At 40.3% G+C, this 27264-nt stretch overlaps 1 protein-coding gene across 3 annotated transcripts in view; it reads left to right on the top strand.

The window, feature by feature from the left end:
• Nucleotides 1–27264, top strand: part of SMARCA2 (SWI/SNF related, matrix associated, actin dependent regulator of chromatin, subfamily a, member 2) — a 126315-nt gene that overhangs the window by 5683 nt on the left and 93368 nt on the right. For all 3 annotated transcript variants that reach the window (XM_060762260.2, XM_067464420.1, XM_060762261.2), the window contains exon 2: nucleotides 15979–16237. In XM_060762260.2, the coding sequence (XP_060618243.2) occupies nucleotides 16013–16237 (225 nt within the window). In that variant the 5' untranslated portion in view covers nucleotides 15979–16012. The remainder of the gene's footprint in view (nucleotides 1–15978; nucleotides 16238–27264) is intronic.

Below are 27264 nucleotides of genomic sequence, written 5' to 3'. Positions count from 1 at the left end.
TGCTTTGGGGACTTGAGAGGCCTCTCTCTGTGTGTGCAAAACTTCTGGAAATATGTCCAAAGCTGTTATTGTTTTTTAAAAATATTTTAATTGAAAATAGGGATAAGGGAGATTGGGGGTTACAGTATAGTGGCTCCATGTGATATTTCTAATCTAGATAAATAAACATGTAATGTTTGTTTGTGGGATTAACATAACTCAAAAACCACTGGACAAATTGACACCAAATTTGGACACAAGACACCAAACAGGCCAACTAGTGACCATCACTCATAAAAACACTGAAAAACACAGCAGAAGAGACTTAAAAAGCCACCACCCCCCAAATACATTACAACTCATGCACAAAACTACATATATACACAAATATATATATATATACACAAAACACATAGACACAGACTGGGCCACAGCAGCTTGTGGCAGGGGACAGATAGTATAAAATAAAAAGAAATGCATCTTGGGTAGTGGATAAACAAGGTGAAGGAAAAGATAAGAAGGAGGGAAGAGAGAAGGAATTTAAAAAACGACCTCACAATTTCTGGGGATGCTTGCCACAGATGCGAGCAAAACGTCAGGAGAGAATGCTTCTAGAACATGGCCATATAGTCCAAAAAACCTACAACAACTCAGTGATTCCAGCCATGAAAGCCTTTGACAATACATTAAAAAGTTTTTTTTTCAATGTGGATATGCCTAGATCACAATCTCCTCGCAATCTTTGAGGAGTCTAGTTCTAAGAGTGGTTGGAGTTGGAAGACACATGGTGGCCCAGGCCTCTTCCTGTGGCGGCGCATGTTGTGCAACTTTCCACAAGGCCTGCTGGGAGGGAGCCTTCGCTGAGCAGCTCCTCCATTTGTTTCGTTTACAGAGCTATGCCTTTTTATGTTTATTTTTTTCTCTCTGTGTGTGGAGGGCGCATGCCTCATCGGAGGACCCTCAATTTGCCAGAGACAAGAGAGGCTGATTAACTCCACTTCAGGCCTTGCTTTCTCACTGCTTCTAAGCCAATGAGAGGCACTGATCGCTCTCTCTGTATTTTGCATCTTAATGTGATTGTGCCGATTGTCTCCCTCCCACCCCTAGATTAATTTCAGTATAGACTGGCTTGCTAAAGTAGAGAAGTTTTACTTCTCACTCAGTTTGAAGATTTGCTCAATCTACATACAGATTTGCAGAAGTTTAGAGAACACTTGTATTTCTCTTTTGGTTTTTTTTTTGTGTCAGGAGCGATTTGAGAAACTGCAAGTTGCTTCTGGTGTGAGAGAATTGGCTGTCTGCAAGGATGTTGCCCAGGAGACGGTGGGATGTTTTACTATCCTTGTGAGAGGCTTCTCTCATGTCACCGCATGGGGAGCTGGAGCTGACAGAGGGAGCTCATCCATGCTGTCCCAGGATTCGAACCTCCAACCTGTTTAACCCACTGAGCCAGTGGGGGCTCCTCTTTTGGATGAGCTTAACTAATAATGCAGTTAACTGTTTAACTGCATTGAAATGCATTATATGAGTCTACACTAACTATATAATGCAGTTTGATGCAGCAATACTTTAGTTTGAAACTACATTATATTGTTAGTGTAGATATACATAATACACTTTGAACTGTATGATATGGTCAGTGTTAACACACATAATACAGTTTGAACTGCATTATACGGGCAGCGTAGACACACATAATACAGTCTGAAACTCCATTATATGGTCAGTGTAGACACACATAATACAACGTATTCTCAGAGGCTTTCATGGCCAGAATTACTGAGTTTTCCAGGCTGTCTGGCTATGTTCCAGCCCCTCTTAACCTGAAGGCGACTTGATGTGGTTCTTTCCTGATGTTTCGCCCGTATCTACGGCAGGCATCCTCAGAGGTTGTGAGGTCTGTTGGAAACTAGGCAAGTGGGGTTTATATATCTGTGGAATGTCCAACATGGGAGAGAGGACTGTTGTCTGCTTGCGGCAAGTGTTAATGTTGCAGTTGACCACCTTGATTAGGACTGAATGGCCTTGCAGCTTAAAAGCCTTGCTTCTTCCTGCCCAGGGGAATCCTTTGTTGGGAGGTGATTAGCTGGCCCTGATTGTTTCTTGCCTGGAATTCCCCTGTCAGTTGCAACATTCACACTTTTTTCCAACAAAGAGTTCTTTCTCCTACCCTGGACATTCCACAGATATATAAATGCCACTTACCTAGTTTCCAACTATGAGGATGTCTGCCATAGATGTTGGTGAAACGTCAGGAGGGAATGCTTCTGGGACATGGCTATACAGCCCAGAAAACTCACAGCAGCACACACAATACAGTTAGAACTGCATTATATGGTCAGTGTAGACAACAATACCATTCGAACTTCATTATATAAGTCCACAGTGACCATATAATGCAGTTTCAAACTGCATTATATGACAGTGTAGCTCCAGCCTCAGTGTGTGTGCTGGAGAGAAAGGCACAGCCAAGCAACCCTGTGCCCTTAACATGGTATTTGACATTTCCAGCATTGTTCTCTCCGCCTTTCATTCTTTTCTGGGCCTTTTGAGTCTCTTTAATTCCGCTCCCTTTGGTTCCAGGAACTCCCCAGGTCTGGACAATGAATGTAAAGCCAGCCTTCCATCCCTTTTAGCACTATAGCAGCTCCATGTTAGGAGGTGGGGCTGCTTTGGCTGGGGGAGTCGGTGCATTGTCATGCAAATTTAGGCACACTTTCTCTTTTTGTGCCGCTAATTGCCCTATTCTTCTCCCCCTTGCCCCCTCCTTGGGTCCCTTTGTGTGTGCGAAATGGAAGGACAGAATAGAGATTTTTATGTCCATCTGCAATTCATCATCAGGCATGCGAAACACATAGAAAAAGTTCTATCAGCGATATGAGCGTTTTTCAGGCAAATTCAAAGTTAAGTGTGTCATATAACAGATGTGGGCTTGACAGAGGTGAAGGCAAGGCTTCATTAAATAAGTATTTCTCCCAAGTTCTGCCTGTGCTTCAGGACTAGCTGTACTAGAGGGTTCTATAGAAGCTCTGCACCACCCGAGTGTGTTCAAAGCGGCCTCAGATCTTTTCTTTTGTTCGCTGCTAAAGTGGTTGGTGTGCATTCCTTGTCATGTTTGAAGAGTGCTTTGACCAACACCTGAGGCATGAGCTTGACAAAAGAGTGGGGGAAAAAAGCCTTCTGGCTTGCATTTTTTAGGCTGTTAATTTTGGAATTCTGTTTAATACATAGATTGCTTTCAAAAGTTTCATGTCCACCATCGTGCACACTCTTTTCTTTGACTTTGAAGTTCGGATCAAAAGGTGGACGGGTCTGTGGTTTCTTTCTTTCCTTTTTGGTCTGTAATCTTTATTTTCCTTGCTGTTGAGTTTCTGATTATTGTTGTAACCTCCGCGATCCGTACATGGAGACTTCTCAGTTGGGAGCAAATGGGTGCACTGAGATGAATCTATTAAAAATCTTTCCATTGCATTCCTGTGGTTACTGTTAGTTTTGAAGATGATTGTGTTTGAAGCAGGTTGTTTTTGCCCCCTGCTTGCTCAGGGTTCACTTCAGCTGAGGTTCTCCTTTGTGATAAATGCCCCGACATCTTCAGAACTTAGGGTACCCATAAGTCGTGTCCTCAAAAGATGGGATGTGACCAAGCCCTCCTTTTAACAATTTATGCCCTACTTCATGTGCCTGCTCTTCTTTTATTTTTTCCAGTCTCTTATATATCATCCAGATTTGTCCAGGAGTGTGTCTACACCGTGGAAATTGATAGCTGCCAATACTCAGTGTCATGGAATCATGGGAGTTGGAGTTTTGCAACGTCTTAAACCTTCCCTGCCAAAGAGTGCTGGGGCATTATAAAATTATAAATCCCAGAGATTCCATAGCATTGGGGCATTATAAAATTATAAATCCCAGAGATTCCATAGTTAAAGTGGTGCCAAACCACATTTGTTCTACAGTGTAGATGCATCCCTGCCGAGATCCCAATCCTCTAAAGTAGTGTTTCTCAACCTGGGGGTCGGACCCCTGGGGGGGGGGGTCAGGAGGGGAGGGGTTTCAGAGGTGTCACACATATTTCTGATGGTCTTAGGAACCCCTTTGAGCAGAGAAGCCTGAAGATCTCTCCACCTACACTTCTCTTCCTATTTGGAAACAGAAGGCAAATCCTCCCACCAAAAGCCTTCCTCTTGCTGTGATTGGCTGGCCTCTCAGCTGGTCTCTCAGCCAACGGTAGGGCTGTTTCTGAGACTCCAAGTGGGGAAGCGAGAACAGTCGTGCTCTCCTCTAAATCACGGTCAATTCCTCGTAAATCCCTCCAGTATTTTCTGTTGATCATAGGGTTTCTGTGTGGAAAGTTTGGCTCAATTGTATCATTGGTGGGGTTTAGAATGCTCTTCGATTGTTGGATAACTAAATCCCAGCAGCTACGACTCCCAAATGTTAAGGTCTGTTTTCCCCAAACTCCACTAGTGTTCATATTTGGGCATATTGAGCACTCGTTCCGAGTTTGGTCCAGATCCATCATTGTCTGAATCCACACCAAAGCCTTCCAGCATTTTCTGTTGGTCGGTGGAGTTCTTTGTGCCAAGTTTGGTTCAATTCCGTCATTGGTGGAGTCCAAAATGCTCTTATTGAAGGTTATCCCAGCAACTACAACTCCCAAATAACAAAATCAATGCCCCCTTCCCAACCCCACCATATTCAAATTTGGGTGTATCGGGTATATGTGCCAAATTTGGTCCAGTGAATGAAAATACATCCTGCATATTAGATATTTATTATGATTCATAACAGTAACAAATTTACATTTATGAAGTAGCAACAAACATAATTTTATGGTTTGGGGTCACCACCCATTTTATGGTTGGGGGTCCACCACAGTATTAAGGGTCCCAGCGTTAGGAATGTTGAGAACCATTGCTCTAGAGCAGGTTTATATGGTGAGCTGCAACAGGGTGTTGGGATTTCTTCCAGTGGTGTCCATTTCACTGACAAACAGTAGTTATCAAGGGTGTTATGATAATGGCGGGTCGGGACACTTGAATTAATCTTTAGTTGTTGATTTTTTTTAAAAAAATCTAAGGCCTCTTTGATTCCTTATGTATAAAGTTTTATTTTTTTAAGCATTGTAGAAGGTGTATACAAAAGCAGAGGGTGCCATTTTCTGTTACATTAAAATTACAAGGCTGGAATAGTTGAAGCACATTTAAGATACTATTAAACTGTTTTGGCTGTATTGATTAATATAATTATTTGAGTTTTAATTTCTGTATGTACAATTCTACCTGAACTTTCATTTATATTGTTGTACACCATCCTGAGTCTCATGTCAAGAGAAAGGCAGGATATAAATTAAATCAAGGCTTCTTAAACTTTTCCCACTCGAGACCCCTTTCCTCCTGATAATTTTTTATATGACCCCAGGTATATAGGTATATAAATATAGGGGTAAAAATCAGACATTTAGTGATAACAAAGCAACATTTGCAAGACTTGCTAAACAGGCTGATTTTCTTTTTTGGAGAGTACATCTCAAGTTTCTTTTGCAGAGTTCACTGTAAACACTGCATGTTGTTGCTAACAGTTTTGTGCAAATGGGTGGTATTGCCATTTTTTTCATGATTCCAATATTGAGTGGGGTTGGAACCCACGGTTTAGGAAGAAGGGAATTAAATGTGTTTTATGCTTAGTACAGTATTATCAAAGTTTATGTGATAGTGTTGTCTTCAAAAGCTGCTTGATCTTAACACTCCTTATCAGTCTGAAAATCTCACTATTTCTGCTGTCCTCATACTTCTCTGTCTTCTCCTCATCCTGTTCCTCCAGATACTCTCCATATACTGATGTGACTTTAGTAACCATACTGAAGCCACTAAAAGGGATCATGCAACCTTTTCTTCTTTTCCATGATTCCCCAAGGTGTGTGTGTGTGTGTGTGTGTGTGACCTCCACTTTTTGGAAACCCGAATCCTGACACGTTTACAAGCTTACTGCCAATAACATGCGTAAAATGATTTCTCTCCCTTGGTAACGTCTTATGCTCTCTCTAGGGGACCTTTCCCTATTTTGCAAAGTACTGATTGCTTTGACAAACTGTGATTATTTTTCGCCTTCTGTAAATTAGGTTGACAGTAGCTTGTGTTGTGTGGGCTGGAACATAGAGTGGATATTCAGTCCATTTTCTCATAGTGTACAGACAGTCCTTCCTAACAAGGCTTGAAGAAAAGTTGAAAGCAGTTTGGCAGCACAGCATGCTGTCATTAAGGTTAGGGAAAATGGCTCCCCAATGTTCATCAGACTGGTAAATATGCTATAGCTAATGGAGAGGGGAATGATGATGACTGCAATAATCAATATCCTGTTCAAAAATTACCCTAGTCAGTATCATATTAACATCAATTTAAGGTAGAGAGAGGGGAAGGGGGTCTGATTCACAGTGGAATAGGCTATGTTGGAAGGAGTGGAAGCTTTTAAACTAGTCGTATGGCTGCTTGTCAAGGATTTGTTAGCTGTGGATTCCTTTAGTTAGCCCTCAATATCCCCAGAATATGTACCCATCGATTCAGCCAGCCATGGCTTAAAACATACCTTGGCTTTGCCATTTTTTCAAATAAGGGACCACTATTTTACTATGCCATTGTATAGAATGGGACTTGATAACCCACAGATTATGTGTGGAGTCCCAAAACTAAGGATCCATTGTAGTTGGATTAGATGAACCTTGGGTTCATTCTCAATTCTATGATTATATGAATGGGGTGATTTTATTTGTTGATAATTAGTAGAGGAAACTTTTGTTTAAAATGAAATTTAAATATAAGATAGAGAGGCTGTGTGATTCAAAAAGATTGATTCTATTTGAAATCGTTATATCTCTGAAACCACAGACCACCTATGAATGAAACTCTTACCACTTGAAAGGCTGGGGACACAAGAGTTTCAAATGATTACCGCCAGATGCCTCTGCAAGCACACAAATAGTCCCTAGTTTTAGTCATTTGCAAGGTATCCTCACTTATACTTATGCAAAACATCTGCATGGATGTAGTAATTATATCAACTTGTATACACATCATTGTTTATTTTTTATGTTTTCCTATCATTCATAGGAATTTCCTACATTTTATCCAAAGCATTTGTTGAGAAACAAAATAAAAATATAAACAGGAAAATGAAAAGAAATTTTAGCTGCAGGACCCAACTATAAAATTTTCATGCATGTACAATTTAAGTTGAGGTCTGTGTCCTGTACATATGTAGACATCAGCACAAAAACCAGGATTGCTCCTCGGTAATGCCTCTAATTTAAGAGCCGATATAGTGGTTTGAGCACTGGACTACAACCCAGAGACCAAGGTCACCCAGTGGGTTTCCATGCCTAAATGGGGAATTGAAACCTGGTCTCTGGGTTGTAGTCCAGTACTCAAACCACTATTTGTTGTTCATTCGTTCAGTTGTTTCCGACTCTTCGTGACCTCATGGACCAGCTCACGACAGTTCCCTGTTGGCCGTCACCAACCCCAGCTAGTTCAAGGTCAGTCCTAGTCACTTCAAGGATCCCATCCATCCATCTTGCCCTTGGTCGGCCCCTCTTCCTTTTTCCTTCCATTTTCCCCAGTATAATTGTCTTTTCTAAGCTTTCCTGTCTTCTCATGATATGGCCAAAGTACTTCATCTTTGCCTCTAATATCCTTCCCTCCAATGAACAGTCGGCTTTATTTCCTGAAGTATGGACTGGTTGGATCTTCTGGCGGTCCAAGGTACGCTCAGAACTTTCCTCCAGCACTACAGTTCAAAAGCATCTATCTTCCTTTGCACAGCCTTCCCTATGGTCCAGCTCTCACATCCGTAGGTGACTATGGGGAATACCATTGCTTTAACTATGCGGATCTTCGTTACCAGTGTGATGTCTCTACTTTTCACTATTTTATCAAGATTGGACATTGCTCTCCTCAAACCACTATACTAGCTCTTAAATTAGAGGCATTACTGAGGAACAATCGTGGTTTCTGTGCTGATATCTACATATGTATAAGAAACAGACCCCGACATAAATTGTACATGCATGAAAATCTTACAGTTCGGTTCTGCATCTATAATTTCTCTCCATTTTCCTATTTATATTTTTTACTTTGTTTCTCAACAAATGCTTTAGATAAAATGTAGGAAATTCCTATGAACGATAGGAAAACATAAAAAATAAACAATGATGTGTATACAAGTGGATGTAATTACCACATCCATGCAGATGTTTTGCATAAGTATATGTCAGGATACCTTGGAACACAATGGAAACCAAAAGAACTAGATATTCCTAAGTGATGGGCCAGTTTCCCCAGAATAATTCAACAGATGTTGTTACAGAATGAGATGAAAGTTGTTGGCATGACAGTTGGCACTGAATTAAGGTGATGTAACCTGTAGAGCCAATTTGACTCAGAACTAAATAAATGCATCGTGTTCTTTTCTGCTAACCGTATGTATACATACTGCTGAACTGTACTCTGATGTAATGTGTCATCTGCTGCCAAACCAGTGCCCTGAACACAGCTGCTTATGTTTTTCCATGAGGTTAATGAGGGCATGAAAGCCAGCATAGTATAATGGTTTAAGTATTGGGAGATCAAGGTTTGAATCACCCCCAGCCACCTTGGGCAAGTCACATCTTTTTGGCCTCAGAGGAAGGCAAAGACAAATCCTCTCGTAAATCTTGCCAAGAAAACCCTATGATGGGTTCGCCTTAGGGCTGCCATAAGTCAGAAATTACAACAACAAACTCCAGGATTCAGAATGAAATATTATACATAGAGATATGATTTGCGTAGGATTTAAAGCTCCCTTATCTATGATGCTGAGATTCTTACTCAGCCTAAGAACAGAGGAATCTCTATATAACATACAGAAACAAGAGCTGCCATCCCAAAAGGAGGCCTCTCCAATCCATGATGGTAAGCAGTTTACCATTAAAGGTAAAGGTTTCCCCTGACATTAAGTCTAATCATATCCAACTGGGGTGGTGGTGTTCATCTCCCTTTCTAAGCCAAAGAGCTGGCATTGTCCATAGACACCTCCAGGGTCAAGTGGCCAGCATGACTGCATTAAGCGCCATTACCTTCCTGTCCAGGCATTACCTATTGATCTACTCACATTTGCATGTTTTCGAACTGCTAGGTTGGTAGAAACTGGGCCTAACAGCGGGAGCTCACCCTGCTCCCCGGATTTGAACCACCAACCTTTCGGTCAGCAAGTTCAGCAGCTTAGTGGTTTAACCCGCTGTGCCTCCAGGGGACCCAGTCTACCATTACCTACATCATAATGTAAAATAAGTGTATGCTTTGATACAAATTAATGTACCATAATGCTTTCTCATGAGACTGGATGATAGATGTTAAGAAACAACACTCACAAGTTTTGCTTAACATAATAAATTCAGAGGTTTCACCGAGCAATGATTATTTCTGTAGAACTAGCAGCTGGAAATCTGTTAAACAAATGTTTAATTTTCAGTCTTGATTGGAAGTACATCTCATGTTATGTGGAGGTAGTCTCAGTTTAGTGACGAAAGCACCAGATCATGTCTGATCTTGGAAGCTAAACAGGGTCAGTCCTGATTAGTACTTAAATGGGAGACCACAAATTCAAGTTCACTTTATTACATTCAGAGACCAGTTCAGAATACCAGAGCCGTGGGCTACATTTCAGAGGAAGGAACTGGCAAAACAACCTGAGTATTCCTTGCCTTAGAAAACCCTGTGAAATTCATGAGGTCACTATCAGGCAACTTGAAGGCACATACTCACATGTGGGAGAAACAGTAGTAAAATGAATGATAGATTCATTCCCCCAAAGACAAATCCACCAACCACCTCTGCATTGCTAAGAATGTTGTGCTCTGAGTAGTTATACTAACTTGGTTTGCTTTTATGAAGTTCTAAGCTATTATCCAGTGCCACATAAAATCATAGGATAAGGACAGAGACTTGTATTTACATCTATCATAAAACTTTCTCCTGCATTCCTATTTTACTGTTTTTGCTTTGTACCCACTGCACACATCATATTCATGTTCATCCTGTTGTATTCAATCATTTAACTTTTGGTATCATATTGTTGAACCAATGAAACAAGATACCCACAGTGTTGCTTTACTACAGCTATTTGCTGGTAATCAACTCCTTATCTGCCTAAATATCCTAAAGTATTTAGACACCAGATCCTGTTTGATCTTGAAAGCATCAGCCTTGGTTAATCCTTGGAATGGGGGACAAGCAAGGATTACCAGGCACTGTAGGCTATGTTTTAGAAGAAGGAACTGGCAAAACGACTTCTGAGGGGCCTTCCACATAGCCCTATATCCCAGAATATCAAAGCAGGAAATCCCACATTATACGAGTGTGGGCTCAGATATCCCAGTTCAAAGCAGATATTGTGGGATTTTCTGCCTTGATATTCTGGGGTATAGGGCTGTGCGGAAGGGCCCTGAGTTTTCCTTCCTTAAGAAAACTCTGTGAAATCCATAGAATCACCATGAGTCAACAGGTGACCTAAGTCACATGAATACACACACTGTCTCAGTTTTAAATGATGTTGAGATTAAGGTCACTTTACAAAAACAACTCGTTAGAAATACCTTGTTTATGTAGAAAATATGGAGCATCTAATGGGCAGATTTAGTTACAAGATAAAACACAGCACAGATGTATCTCATAATATTGGTGTGAAAGTACTATCTTTCTTCATATAGCAGTGGCTGCTTTAAATGTATCTTCTTTGATACTGCTATATTTTAGTTTGATTTTTTACTCCAGTCCAGGGTAATTTCACTATAAACAATAATTGTTTTTAATAGTAATGTTCCTTTCAATAGCATGTTTGTCCTTTGCATGACTTTTATATAGCTTCGTTGCATCCCTTCCTGCCTCCCCCCTCCCCAACAAGTTTTCTTTGTAAGAAACCCAGTAGATACAATTCTGTCCATTGAAAACTCATTCTTTTGTGACTGGTTTAGGAATCTGGGGGAGTAATTAGCCCCTGTGGTGTTCTCTAGTTATTGTTTGTTTTGCCAGTATAGCCTTCAGAGGTATTTTTGTGTCATGCCCTGCAAGGGGTTGGCTCCCCTGATAGTTTATTTAAAGCATGTTCTACTATTCTTGTTTTAATTCTTTTTCTGGCTTAATCAGAAGAAGGAAGTGAGTAGTAAAACACAAGAACACACTGTTTACAAAGTAAATATACGAAAATAGTAAACGGTTGTTGAATATTCATTGTCATATTGTTATGTTTCTTCAATTCAGTTCCAGCGTACAATGACTCAGTCACAAGGTTTTCTTGACAAGATTTTAGTCAGAGAAGGTTTATTATTGCCTTCTTGTTAGAGTGGGAGAGTATGCCGTGCCCAGGAGTATGCCTTGCACAGTAGGTTTCTATGGTTCAATAGAAATCAGGGTTATATTGGATCCTACACCCCACACAGTGTGTGTATGTGTCGGGGGGGGGAGGGGGGTACATCCTACTGCTGTTCTGATGAAGTTGCTGTTGAATAGTGCACCTCCCAAATCTTTGAAAACAAGGTTTACAGGAAGTCCATTTGCTGTTAATCCGGGGAGAACACGGATGAGCTCCCTCTATCAGCTCCAACTCCTCATGCGAGGACATGAGAGAAGCCGCCCACAAGAATGGTAAAACATCAGAACATCCGGGTTCTTGCAGACAGCCAATTCTCTCACACCAGAAGCAAATTGTAACTTAACTACTGTTAAGTTGACTTTGACTTATGGTGATCTTATGAACAAAAGATCTCCATGTTACCCTATTATCAACACTTCTGCATATCTCATGTAACCACTGGGCTATGGTTTTCTTCATTGAGTCTATCCATCTGGAATGGGTCTTCTTTTTCTACTGCTTTCTTTTTTGTCAAGCATTATTTTGTTTTTTGGTGAATTACGTCTTCTCATGATATGGCCAAAGCGTAGCAGTCTCTGTTTAGTTACCTTGGTTTTTAGATAGAGTTCAGATTTGTTCTATGAGCTATTTATCTTTTCTGGAATATATACCTTATTCTAAAGCAGATATGTGCTTCTATTTTACTTTAAAATAAGATAAATGGTCTGCATAGGCTTTGTTGTCAAAGACATTTTTCCTTCCTTTGTGTGCACTCATCACAATTCTGTCATGGTAGCGTGGGGGCTATGTATTGGTCACTGCTGCTCTAAAAGATTTGAATGGCTTTTTTCTGTAGGAGAAAATAGAGTATATGGTATATTGATATTCTACACCAGTGCAATGAAAGCCAAGGTCATGCATCAACAGCCTGGTCTATTCACATGTCTGTATAGTATGATTCCAAGTCCCCCAAAATGGAAATGAAGACATGTGGTTTCAATCCAGTATAAATAGAACAACTTGTGGAATGTTGTTTTATAAGAATATATAATAACTAACCCTTCTCCAGTGTGCTTGCCACTGTGTTTGCAAACTGATCTTTGAACAATACAGTCCAGCTTTCAAACTTGTGGCAGAAACATACCCTCAGTGTTGCAGAGGCTAAGGTTTCAGAGAGTGAGCATGTGAAGAAAATCCAAGAATTGGAAGAAGCTGTCCTCCTCCTTGCACTTGTGTTATTGTGTGTCTTCAAGTAACTTCTAACTTATGTGGACCCTAAGGTTTTCTTGGCAATATTTATTCATAGGAAATGTACCGTTGCTGTCCTCTGAGTTTGAGAGAATACATAGAACTTACCGAATATGGGTTTCCATAACTGAGCTGGGATTTGAACCCTGTTTTCCACTACATCATATTGACTGTCCCCTGATCTTAATACCCTTTAATTCAAAGGGGAAGGAATATTTTGGCCTGAGGCTTGCATGTGTTCACAGCCGTTTTTGCAGGTGCTGGATACTTCCAAGTCTCCAAGCATATGAAACACCCCTTAAATGTTCCCCAAAAGTCCCCACCCCCTCTAAAAACCTGAAAGTGGCTTTGATTTGTTTTTTATATTAGATGAATTTGTGTGGCTCCTAGCAGGTCTTGGAGGATAGATAATTGGTCTTTAGAGATTTTTCTCCCTTCTAGTCCTCTGCTTGTTGTAAGTCATCAGACAACTCCATTCCTTCCTTATATGAAAATATTTTGAACACGATTTACCTCTTAGTTTAAGTTTATAAATACTTAGTGTTGCTGGAGTAAAAATGGGAGGGGGTTCTGATACCTTTAACTAGATCTAGTCAACAGTCTCACTGCAGCATATTGGACCCACTGAAATTTCTGAACAATTTCCAGAAGTAGGCCCACATAGCATGTGTTACAGTAGTCCAAACAGGATGTAAAGTGTCACAGTAGTCAGAGCTGACTTCTCAAGCAACAGATGCACTAGTTTTAACTGTTCAAATGCACTCCAGGCCACAGCTGAAATCTGGGAATCTAGACTTAGATGCATACCCAAATTGGGAATCTAAGATTGCATGGAAAGTGTAACCGTACCCAGAATAAACTGAGTCCCTATTTGTTGATCTACCTTCCAAATGACCAGGAGCAGCTCCATCTCATCTGGCTTAAGTTTCAATTTGTTCATCCTCATTGGGTACATTACTTACAGCAGATACTACTTTAGTACAAAAATACCTTTCTTGGAATTGGATGGAAAGGAGAAATAGAGTTATGTTTTGTCAACGTACTGATAATGCTGAACCCCAAAACCTGCCAAATCCAGAGGAAAATTGTGGAAATCGTGAGACGAGAAGTACAAACAAATGATCTGAAAGATGTTGATAATACTGATAATGCTGAACCCCAAAACTCTGGATAACTTCTTCTAGTGATTTCATGTAAATATTAAACAGCACTAGGGATATAACCAAGCTCTGACATACACCATAGAGTAGAGGCCAGGGTGTTGAACACACATCCCTTAGCACTACCTTTTGAGTCTGATCCATCAAGAGATCTGAGCCACTTGAAAACAGTTCTCCCAAGCCCCATCGCAGAGAGTTAATCTGGAAGAATACTGAGATGAATGGTACCGAAAGTCAAATATGTACAGCAGAACCAACAGGGATACAGTTCCTGCTTGGTTCTCTACTTAAGCTATCTACCAAGGCACTCAAAACTGCCTCTGTCCCATAGCCAGGTTTGAAACCAGACTGAAATATATTTATATAATCCATTTAATTCAAGAATCCAGGAATTAGGAAGCTATCACATACTCCACAATACTGTGCCAAACTATTGGGCTAGCCAGTATTTTTCTAGTATTGTGGAGCCCAATGGGAATTTTTGCAATAATGTCCTCACAACCACGCTTAGAAAAGATAAAGCCCTGCCTTGCTGTAGAGAGACATTTCACTTCTCTCTTTACCCACTTCACCACTCTCTTCAGGTTGTTTTCAACAGCCAGGGAGGGCTTGGGTATGTGGTGACTTTCATTTACCCAAGGAGCCTATCTAGATCTTTGGTTTGCTCAAACTGAAATATTTCCAACAACTTTAGGTGGACTACGGAGTGGTTTATTTACTACTATTGGGGGGAAGAATGTAAAATGTTATTGGCCATTCAGGATAGCTCCCCTGGATGCCACTATGGATACAATGGTGGCAGTGCAATTTATTCATTGCCACCACCACTACCATAACATAACTTCCAAGTGAGCTCTTGTGTTTGGCTAGACTTGTGAGTTTTCTGCAGTCATCACTCCAGTCCAACTCTCCTTATCACCACCAGTTCATTGGAGAGCTGGAGTGCTCATTTGGTTCCAATTTGTGGAGGTGAGGACAGACTTTGTGTCCACCACTCTGGACATTTCCCTCTTCCAGAGGTCAGCTGAGGTTTCAACAGGATTAATTGACAAGGCAACAGGAAATACCACAAGAACCATTAAGAACCAGCAAGATCCATAAACTTACTGTGGCAGGTCATCTTAACCCCAGAGAGGTTCTGAGTTCTGGAGAGTCTAAACCTTACCAGGTAGTGATGTGATCATGACAATGGAACTGTAGAAAGTTTATCATCACTGAGATCACCACCATTTAGCCTCACACAGAAAATTAGGCCAAGAGTTTGTTTTGTAGCATGGGATGGGGGGTGGGGGTTCAAGATATTGCTTAGTTCATGATGGACATGAACTCCTGACAGAGTGAGCTCCACATGAATGTTGAAGTCCCCAATTAACCAAGGGGACTTGCAACACCAAAGTGAAACTAACGCAGCCAACTGTGTGGTACATCAAAAGAATCCCTATTCTGTCCAGACTTCCTATCTCTAAGTATCAGAGAATCTACAGAGTAGGTTTGTGCCTCCATTGGTCATTTTTATTTGTACAGGTATACTCTCTCTTTTACTTAACATCTATGTGTCTTCACTTAGCTGTGCATCATTATACATACAGAAAAAGTACACAGATTACTAGATTCTACAGATTTGTGGCTTGGTCATGGCCATCTACATTTCCAAAATCTTTCATTGTTGCCACTGAGTTATTTTTTTAAATAATAGTAATTTATATTTGTCCTGATAGGTGAGATCTTAAAAAGTGTGGCACAACTGGGTGGGATCAGAGAATTATATTCAATGGGCTTTTTAAATAACAAGAAGGAATCTGGTGGGATTCTTCAGAAGGTATCTTCTTATTTATTTATAAGTATATCGGATTGTACAGTATTTATAGATTTCCCTTTAGCAAAAGACTCCCAGGGTGATATTCAATTCAAAACAGAACCAGACCATGGAAAGCACATTATACGTTTGCTCTAAAAACTTCAGTTTATTTTAAATGTTTTTCTTTTATATTGGATTTCTTTGACGAATGAGATCTTCATTTAACTACTAGTTTGTTTTGGTGTAGAACCAGTTGAAGATTTTTTTTAATTCAGGTGACTTATTTGTAAGTTGGATAAGTAATTGACGTTAGTTTCACAATGTTTGCAAAAATGATGTCATGTATCTTTATTGACTCTGAACAAGCAGCTTTAATATTGCAGAAATAATGTGCCTTTTCTCCTTTCCCTACAGCTCTACCACTGACTGAAACATAGACGGAGAATAGATGTCTACGCCAACAGATCCTGGTACAATGCCTCATCCTGGCCCCTCTCCAGGACCAGGACCATCTCCAGGCCCAATACTGGGTCCCAGTCCTGGACCAGGTCCTTCACCAAGTTCAGTGCATAGCATGATGGGACCAAGTCCTGGACCTCCAAGTGTTCCACATCCCATGCCAACAATGGGACCAAATGATTATTCACAGGAAGGGATGCATCAAATGCACAAAGTATGTACTTCTCATATTTTTGTACTTTAGGTCTGAAGTTCACATCTAACAAGACTGCTCCCTTTATTTTTTTCCCCCTGAGTAATTGGGTATCATCTGACTTGTATTCAGAACAACCTTTTATAGACTTTAGATTTGATGTTCCTTACTTCATATTTGACAGATTGTAAGAAAGCTTTCATATAGGAAATTTTTCCTTTTTTCTTTTTTTTCTCCTCTCAACTGCACCACAGGTGATTGACATATTTATGTGCAGTCAGGTGGGATGTAATAAAATTGGCAGCTTTCAGTTATCGTGGATCTGACAAGCAAAACTGGTCTAATACATCACAGTTGTACATGAATGAAATAGTCTAACTGAAATAAATCAGGCTTTGTGTGTGTGTGTGTGTGTGTGTATGCAAGGCATACAGAAGTGTTCCCTACACTAGTTTGGGTCTGATATTTATGTGATGGAGGACTGGTAGGATTTTGTTGCTTTGATAATGTTTGTAATTAGCTCTTTTTGCTTTCTGAGTGTTCTTTTGAATTACTCTGCATAGCCTGCAGTTCATGATGTTATTTGGAACAGTGGTTTCCATGCAGTGGCTCAAGTATCACTGGTGGGAAGCAGAAGCTGTCTTTTGGTATAGAGAGCTTTTTGTAATGACTTTTGAGAATTTGTTCTTACTCAATCACCTGCGGCTTACTTCAGGCTTGGCCTCATGTAAGCCGCATCGAGTCCCTTGGGGAGATGGTAGCAGGGTACAAATAAAGTATTATTATTATTATTATTATTATTATTATAGTCATTAAGGTAGAGGGCGCTGCTAAAAATATTCCAAAGCCAAAATCATCTCTGCCATCCCTGTTCATCATGTTTAAGTAGCAGTCTTTCACCATTGTTTCAACAGCCCTGTTTTGGCCAGTATAAACTCTTATCATCTCCTATTTTGGTAATTCACAAGGCCAGAGGAATCAAATAATTAGTCCAGAATTTTCCCTGTGTGCATTGCTTCAGCAAGCATGCCAGGACCAAATTCTATACCATTTTCAGTGTTATTTTTTAAAAAAACATTGTCATTTAAAACATTGTTCATTGCAAACACAGCCTCTGTTCTTCTTTGAATCATTATCTGATGATGCATTTAACTAGTCGGTTTTACACAACTGTCCAAGTTTAGCAGATTAGAATGTGCTGGGTGAGCATGACTGCCCTGTACTGGTGTATCGAGGTGATTTGGAAAATCACATAATTGAATCAGAATAGCAGGGGGCACCATCACTGCTTGGAAAGTTCAGAGCCAGCCATTTTATTTAGAGAAATTAGGTACTGCTAAAAAAGCGGGGGAGATGTTTTACGACGCCATAAAGAAAGAAGAGCAGAGAATGCTGGGCGTCCAAAAAGAAGGAGGAAGTCCTGACAGCTCTTCGTCATAGAGCACCCCCTTTACTCAAACCCAACCTTCCATGGCACCTCCTTTTCTGTTCTGTCTGTGTATTGTCTATACAAAGCGGCATTGAACGTTTGCGGTGTATGTGTACTCTGATCCGCCCTGAGTCCCCTTCAGGGTGAGAAGAGCGGAATATAAATGATTTTATACTTTTTCGGATATGTTGGAAGCTGCTTTGGGTCCCTTTTTTGGGAAAAAGCAGGATATAAATAAAGATTTATTATTATTATTATTATTATTATTATTATTATTATTTTAGGTTTCCATAATCTGGTGTCTTGCAGTCTTGAAAGTGGTTTTATGCCTGTGTGTGTGGTGGTTGGTTGGTTGGTTGAGTGGTTGATTGGGAGAGAATTTCAAAAGCTTCAAACCCCCTCTATCTTCCCCCTCCCACATTCTTTCTCCTTTCTTTTCCTTCTTAAGACATTTTCAACTTGAAGCAGCTCTTCAAGTCATTGTTCGAAACATTATCCCTAGAATTTTAGTAAGTGAAATGTAACCACAGGTTTCTTACTAATAAGGCTGAATTATTATCATATTTTTCCTAGTGGTGACATTATTTCTTATCTTCATATTTTTATAGTTTTAGCCATAAAATATTTTCAACAGTACTTCAGTTTTGGAGTACTAATGGAAATATTATGTTGGTTTGTTAGTGTTTACTTTCAACCTTGCTACTGCAGTTTTATGTCCTTAAACTGACTGTAAATAATCATTAGAGTGTCTGCAATCATCTAAATGTATTTCTTGGGAAACGTGGCCTTTTGTTTGTATCATGCTGGGACCCTTGTTCTTTGATAGTATGATTAATGAGATATAAAATATGAAAGTTTGAGGATCAGTGATAACAAAGTAGCAGAGGAAAGTGTAGTGTTTAATGTCACATATGATTTTGAAGTTACTCATGTGATGTGCTTACCTCTGGTTCTTTAGGAAGTCGGTAACTAAAAACTGGATATGTTCCAGTAATAATTGGGCTACAATGTAGCATCTTAAAAAGGAAATTCAGGGTTTGATTAAAGAGAGCCATTAATTTTCTGTCTTAAATTCTAAACTCTAAAGTCAAATATGGAAGTAAATCTTATTGATTTAAGCTGTAAAAGCATTCACTAGGAAGAAGGTCCCATTGAACTGAGTGGCAGGTGCCAATATTTTCTTTACTATTCTGCTATGGTACACTTGAGTAACAATTCGTAAGTGGAAATTGGACCATCTCACCCTCCCCTTTTTTTTGGTATCCGGTGAAGAGTGATGTAGTCTTTTCCCCCTTTGGGCTGTTTCAAAGCAAAGTGTACTTGCAACAGATTGCCATGTACGTCCTTTTAGACAACTTTTTTGCTCATTTGAGGAGAAGGTGGCCACTATGCTTCATCTCTAAGTGATCAAATTGCTAAGTTCAGTTCTCCATGCTTTCCTTCCTTACAAGAAAAACCTATGGGTTATAATCTTGTCAAAAGGTGGGGGAACAAATGCCATCACAGTGGGCGTTGCTTTCTATGCCAGAATGCCAAAATCCGCAGAATATTGCTGATTCGGTTTAAATACTGCAGTGCTCACCTTTTGAACTTATTTGAGATAGAAACCTCCAGTAATTTGATTATAGAGGAAGGTGAACAGGAACTGTCTGTTGTCTGTAGAAGAGAGAAAGGGATATTTTATTTGCTGCTGAAGCCAATTTACAATCTGGCCATTTTGATCTTCATATCTGAGGATTTATTAAAGCTCAGTGTGATAGTATTCTGTGGAAGAGGAACATAATGTCATAGCATTTGAGGGAGTAATTTCCATGTTCCTGGAGACCATAGTAGCAGTGTGTTCTCTCCCATGCAATTAAAAGCTTGTCTTTAGCTAACTTATTAATTTATTTAATTATTGTAGATACTTCTCTGACCTCCCTCTGTCTTATCTTCTAAAGCATTAAAAGCAGCATTTAAAATCCCTTTAAATGACTTAATGCTAGATAATCTATTGGGACAGACTGAGCCGTATCCAGCGTTCTGGCTAGCCAAAAAGAGCCACATGGATTGGTACTGATCCCTCAATTATTTCAGTATCTTGGAATAATATTCAATGATATTATTCAGTGATAGCCCAATATTTAGTTATAGATTGCTGAGTTTAGCCTTCGTGGGGACAGTATTCTCTGAGCAGGACTTCCGCTCAACAGATGCTCCAGTCATCAGAAGTAGCTGATATGCTTTTTATTTTCATCCTTCCTCATCTCTCCTTATGCTCCTCTCACTAAAAACTGGATCAAGTGACTATGGGGAGACTGTCGATGGAGAGAGTTATCAGGAAAAATGGCCTCCCCACTTCTTAAATGAAATTATCCATTTGATCTTGATCCTTTCTATGGACTTTAGGGTTTTTTTATTCATAGATCCACGTTGTTTTGATTATATTAGGAAACCTAGTAGTTCCATGACTTGGTTTTTGCAAGTTTCAAGGAATATCATTTGCTAATATCTTGTCAGGTCCCCTCCCCTCGTAAAATGGAGAAAATATGTACTTGATTTGGAAGTATATTCTCCCTTCTGTTATTTTATATATCAGTTAATTTGCATTATCCAGGTAGTTTGACATCAGCATGACTGGAATTAAATAATCCACACAAAACCTTTCTCATGGAAATCTGTGGAACACTGTATAGAATTTTGTTTACTGTATAAGCCGGTCTGAATAAAAGCCGAGGCCACTAATTTTACCACAAAAAAACTTCTGAAAACTTACTGACTTGAGTATAAGCCTAGAGTGGGAAATGCAGCAGCTACTGATAAATTTCAAAATAAGAATAGATTCAGTACTAATAAAATTAGAATCATAGACTTGGAAGAGACCTCATGGGCCATCCAATCCAACCCCCTGCCAAGAAGCAGGAAAATTGCATTCAAAGCACCCCCGACAGATGGCCATCCAGCCTCTGTTTAAAAGCCTCCAAAGGAGGAGCCTTCACCACACTCCGGGGCAGAGAGAGAGTTCCACTGCTGAATGGCTCTCACAATCAGGAAGTTTTTCCTGATGTTCACATGGAATCTCCTTTCTTGTAGTTTGAAGCTATTGTTCCGCGTCCTAGTCTCCAGGGCGGCAGAAAACAATCTTGCTCCCTCCTCCCTATGACTTCCTCTCACATATTTATACATGACTATCATGTCTCCTCTCAGCCTTCTCTTCTTCAGGCTAAACATGCCCAGCTCTTTAAGCCGTTCCTCATAGGGCTTGTTCTCCAGACCCTTCTCCTCTCTGCGTGGCACAGCAACCCAGATGTGTCTTGTCACATGTAGATTTTTGAACTAATTAGTAGATAAATAGGGTATTTTGAATAATAATACAGTAGTAATAATAGTAATGGAGCCCCCGGTAACACAGTGGGTTAAAGCGCTGAGCTGCTGAGCTTGTTGACCGAAAGGTTGCAGGTTCGAATCAGGGGAGCGGCATGAGCTTCCGCTGTCAACACCAGCTTCTGCCAACCTAGCAGTACGAAAACATGCAAATGTGAGTAGATCTATAGGTACCGCTCCGGCGGGAAGGTAACGGCGCTCCATTGAGTCATGCCGACCACATGACCTTGGAGGTGTCTTCGGACAATGCTGGCTCTTCGGCTTAGAAATGGAGATGAGCACCACACCCCAGAGTCGGACATGACTGGACTTAATGTCAGGGGACTACCTTTACCTTTGCCTTTTAATAATAGTAATAATTATAATAATAAATCTCATTTGCTGTGTCATACTGTGTTTTTGTGTAAGTAAAATAATAATAATAATCATAATAATCATCATCATCATCATAGTTTTATTTCTTACCCACCTCTTCTTGTGGCAGGGTCACAACACCTTACGGCAACACCAGAGGCACTCCAAGTGGTCAGATACTGGTCAAATGACATTTAATCAACTACTGAGCTTGCAAACTTTGTGTTTTGTCTGTCTGTTTGTTTGTTTTGTTAAAAAGTGTAATAAAACTGTCTGGTTGCTCCTGACACAATAAATAAATAAATAAATAAATAAATAACATAGTTAAAAACACGTTATCATAAACATTATATAAAATACTCATATTAATTTTTTTTCTATGAATACATATAGTAAAATACACAGAATGGAGATTAAAATATAGTGAACACAAGACGTAAGTTTAAAATTCATCATTAAAACGGTTTGCTGGAAGAGATAGGCCTTCAGATGTGTTTTGAATTCAGACAGCTCATTTAGCTGTCAGATATTTTCCAGCAGATCATTCCATTCCACATTTTTTTAAAATGTATAATTTTATTGTGTAATTGTTCACTTTATTATAGTTGTCTTTTGTTTCCTCCCACCCTTCTATCAGAATAAATAAATTAGTGGTGTGTGTGTGTATATATATAAATGTAATGTTAGTTCGTGCTACCATCAGAACTCAAAAACCACTGGGGGAATTGACACCAAATTTGGACACAAGACACCTAACAGTCCAATTTATGTCCTCCACTCAAAAACATTAATTTTGTCATTTGGGAATTGTCATTGCTGGGATTTATAGTTTACCTACAATCAAAGAGCATTCTGAACTCCACCAATGATGGAATTGGGCCAAACTTAGCAGACAGGGCTCCCATGACCAACAGAAAAAACTGGAAGGGTTTGGTGGACAGTGACCTTGAGTTTGGGAATTATAGTTCACCCACATCCAGAGAGCACTGTGGACTCAAACAATGATGGATCTGGACCAAACTTGGCACGAATATTCCATATGCCCAAATATGAACACAGATGGAGTTTAAAGGAGTGACATTTGGGAGTGTAGTTGCTGGGATTTATAGTTCACCTACAATCAAAGAGCATTCTGAACTCCACCAATGATGGAATTCAACCAAACATGGCATACAGGACTTCCATGACCAACAGAACACACTGGAAGGGTTTGGTGGGCATTGACCTTGAGTTTGGGAGTTGTAGTTCACCTACATCCAGAGAGCACTGTGGACTCAAACAGTGATGGATCTGGACCAAACTTGACACAAATATTCCATATGCCCAAATATGAACACAGATGGAGTTTGGAGGAAATAGACCTTGACATTTGGGATTTGTATTTACTGGGTTTTATAGTTCACTACAATTAAAGAGCATTCCGAAACCCACAAACGACAGAAATGGGGCACAGTTCCCACACAAAACCCCCATGACCAACAGAAAATACTTAAGGCCATCCAGTCCAACTCTCTTCACCAGGGCAAGAAAATGTAATCAGAGCCATCCTGACAAAGAGCCATCCAGTCATAAATATAGATAGATAGATATGATTCTCTCACACAGAGAGAGATATAGTATCATAGATTTGAAAGAGACCCTTAAAGAAGGACTATGATATGTTGCATATTCCAGAGTAGGCAAACCAGACACTCTCCACATCAACACTGACAAAGAAACAACAAGAAATACTGTTTACTCACAAGCATAAAGGAATTACATATATTAGAAACCAACACTTTCTCATTACTTTATTTTCCAGATCACCAGACTGGGCCACAGCAACGCGTGGCAGGGGACAGCTAGTGTGTGTGTGTGTGTGTGTGTGTGTGTATATGTATATATATATATATATATATATATATATATATATATATATATGTATGTATAGGAAACAACTCCCCTCAAGTTACAGTAGGCCAGGCTGAACCTTGAGACAAGGGTTTTATTTCTGCGAACCAGGACCTAGCTCAAGATGTGCTTGAAGACGGAGTGCATAGCGTGACAGCGTTTTATCTTTCATTTTAATAGCACTCTTTACGGCGCTGAAATATTACCCTGCATTAGGGGCTGTCAAGAGTGGGAATCAAAATGGCTTCTGTCCCATTTGGTGGTGAAGGAGAGGGAATTGCAGCAGGTGTCACTTGTCACACAACCGAATAACAAGCAACACCTGCTGAAATGCCCCCCCCCCCCCCCCCGTCTCCAGTTTACACTCTGGCAGTCCTACATTGCATGGCCGTTTTGCCATATTGGATCCCCCTTATCCCTGCAGTCATGCAACATTGTGACTCCCTTTCATCGCCACCCTAATGATGATTATGCCGGGTTGGTTGAAAAGCCTTAAATATAGCATTTTTCGGCTGTATTTCAGCGTAAAGAGCCAACCCTCTCTCTGCCTCTGGTTCCTAACGGATCCGCCAACTGCCACGGAACATTCCCAACCTTTAAGTGCTTGAGCCAAGCACGAGGAGGAAAAAAAACCCTTTCCTTTCTCCAGTTAATATACTAGAAAATGCCCTGCAGATAAGGCCATTTTCTAACAGGCTCGGGTCTCCTCTTCAGCAGCAATTAGAAGCCGAGTCGTGCAATTTTCAAAATACCTTGACCGGGATTCACCTTTGGTATATCTCCATTGTGACCAGCTGAACTGTTGTTTACCTCAAGGGCTTCTTCCTGGGTTGTTTTCAAAATGGCTTGGCCGCGGCCTCCCTCTCTCTGTTTTACAGTAACTTGCTCAGTATTTGTGAATTACCAGCTCTGTTTCTGGATTGAAAATCTTGTCGTCCAAATAAAGAAAGGAATGGGCTTTCTAAAACATGCAGAAATGGTTTGCATGCTGCTGTGCCTTGGTCTCCTCTGCTTGTTTTATAGTAACTGGCTCAGTATTTGTGAACTACCATCTAGATAAGGCATGGGCAAACTTGGGCCCTCCAGGTGTTTTGGACTTCAACTCCTATCATTCCTAACAGTCTCAGGCCCTTTTCTTTTCCCCCTCAGCCACTTAAGCTGAGGAATGATAGGAGTTGAAGTCCAAAACACCTGGAGGACCAAAGTTTGCCCATACCTGATCAAACTCTTTCTGTTTGGAGAATCTTCCCATTTAAATAAAAGAAGGAATGGAAATTCTCCATGTTAATAGGAGAACAGGTGCTTTTAAAAATGCAAAAGTTACGTAGAAAGCAAAACAGAAATGGTTTGCGTTCTGCTGTGTCCGCCATCTTGACCACTACCGGAATTCTCCTTTAAAAACGCAGTTACACATCTGTAAAGCAAAATAGAAATTGTTTACAGCAGTGTTTCTCAACCTTTCTAATTCCACGACCCCATAATACAGTTGCGGTGACCCCCAACCATAAAATTATTTTCATTGCTACTTCAAAACTGTAATTTTCCTACTGTTATTGACCGTAATGTAAATATCTGATATGCAGGATGTATTTCCATTTACTTTACCAAACTTGGCACAAATACCCAATTCGCTCAAATTTGAATACTGGTGGGATTGAGGGAAGATTGATTTTGTCATTTGGGAGTTATAGTTGCTAGGATTCATAGTTCACCTACAATCAAAGAGCATTCTAACTCCACCAATGATGCAATTGAATCAAACTTGGCACACAGAACTCTCATGCCCAACAAAAAATACTGGAAGGGTTTGGTGGGCACTGCCCATGAGTTTTGGAGTTGTAGTTCACCTACCTCCAGAGAGTGTTGTGGACTCAAACAATGATAGATCTAGACCAAATTTGGCACGAATACTCAATATTCCCAAATGTGAACACTGGTGGGGTTTAAGGAAAATAGACTTGACATTTGGGAGTTGTAGTAGCTGGGATTTATATTTCACTTTCAATCTCAAAGAGCATTCTGAACCCCACCAACGATAGATTTGGGCCAAACTTCCCACACAGAATCTTTGGCGACCCTTCTGACATCCCCTCGAACCCCAGGTTGAGAAACACTGAAATAAAGGAAAGAAGGGGAATTTCCTCTATTAATAGAAAAACTGGTGCTTTTAAAAATGTGGTTACATAGAATGCAAAACAGAAATAATTTGCACTCTTCTCCTTTCCCCTGCTTTTGTTTTACAGTATTTTGCTTGGTATTTGTGAACTACTAGCTAGCTTTTTCTCTTTTGAGAATCTTGTCGTCCAAGTAAAGGAAGAAATGCGGTTCCTCCCAAATAGGCTCTTTTAAAAATGCAGCTATATATAAAGCAAAACAGAAATGGTTTACAGCAAGCATGGGCAAACTTGGGCCCTCCAGGTGCTTTGGACTTCAACTCCTACCATTCATAACAGCCCCAGGCCCCTTCCTTTCCCCCCTCAGCCGCTTAGGAGGAAATGGAAAGGCCCTGAGGCTGTTAGGAATGGTGGGTGTTGAAGTCCAAAACACCTGGAGGGCTAAAGTTTGCCCATGTCTGGTTTGCAGTCTTCTGTGCCCCCCTCCCCCTCCAGTTTCTGCTTTACAGTAAGTTGCTCTGTATTTGTAAACTACCGGTTGACTTTCTGTTTTTTAAATTTTGTCTTCCCTGGTTGATAGGAGAGCAGGCTCTTTCCCAAATGCAGTAACATATAAACCAAAGCAAAACATTGGTTTGCATTCTTCTTCAATGTGCCTTCTCATCTCCCAGCTACCCAAAATCTGGAATCACTTATTCTTCTCTCTGCCACCCACTCGCCACTAGAGACTTCTAATTTTCTCCACAACTTTACTTCCTTGAACCTCTTCTTCGTTGTCCCCCTCTACGCCTTCTCCTCTCCCCCTGCCTAAGCACTTGATCAACACATTTAGGTTTGGAGATCCGAGGAATTGCTGAAGGTGAAGCCTGTTCAAGGCATGTTCCTTAGGAGAAATGTGAGCTCTTTAGTTTTGTATCCGAGGAGAGGCGTGTGTTTTTGCAGGCCTGTGCTCTTTCTGTCTCCTTGAAACACTTCCAAATGTTCCTTCTCCTAAATAGCAGTCCCCTAGTGCTCTGCGCTCACAGCTGGCGAAGGAAATAAATCTTTTATTTCACCCGGTGTGGATTTTTTTTTCTTGGTGGAGGTTTGTAATGAGAAGATTTCCTTTCCATGGGCTTGCCCTCCCCTCCTGTTGCTTGTTACTCTCTGCAAGCAGTGTGGATTTCATCTTGTCCCCATATGGCCATCTTTCCCTGTATCCTGTTGCCTGCTTCTTGTTTTATTTTAATTGCACAAATACCACCTCCTCTCTCCCTTGGCTGAAGTGAGCTGAGCCAAACACAGGCCTTTCTTCCCTATCCAGTAGTGTTTCTGCAAGCTCTGATAATGGTCCTGATAAAAGAAAGTGCTCTCTGGGATTTATTTAGTTGTACACCCTCTCCTCCCCATGGGAAGGGTTTATTCCTGCAATATACTCTTCATGTCAAAGAGAAATTTGTATTTGGTACATTCCCATGCAGTGGTTACTGCTTATAGGTAGAGGTTGGTCTTGGTGTAGTAAATCTGTCTTTATTCTGAGCCACAAATGCCTGCTTTCAAGTTATGTAAGTGGTCTTCGTGGTTGCTTCCTTCTGCTTGGTTGCTGCCAAAACGTAGGAGATTATTGTTGGCAGCACTCTTGTCCAAACACATCACGAGAGTGCTGTAAAGAAGGAACAAGAGTGTTAGGGAATGGCTTTTTAAATAACTTAAGTTATGTTAAAAAGGGTTACAGTTTAACATGTTTGGCTCTGTGCAGAACAGACATCATTCCAGAAAATATTGATGCCATGTCACGTAACAAGACACAGTGCTTGCTGTTCATCTTGTTGATTTCATGCTATTTCTGCAACTTGCATATTGTTATCTTTGGGAATTGAAGGGCGTGTTTTAGATTTTGGATTGATTTTCATATTAAT

The sequence above is a fragment of the Anolis sagrei genome, chromosome 2, assembly GCF_037176765.1.
Source record: "Anolis sagrei isolate rAnoSag1 chromosome 2, rAnoSag1.mat, whole genome shotgun sequence".
In the NCBI taxonomy this organism is placed as follows: Eukaryota; Metazoa; Chordata; class Lepidosauria; order Squamata; family Dactyloidae; genus Anolis; species Anolis sagrei.
The sequence above is the reverse complement of the archived record's forward strand: the minus strand, read 5'-3'. Positions and strand labels throughout refer to the sequence as shown.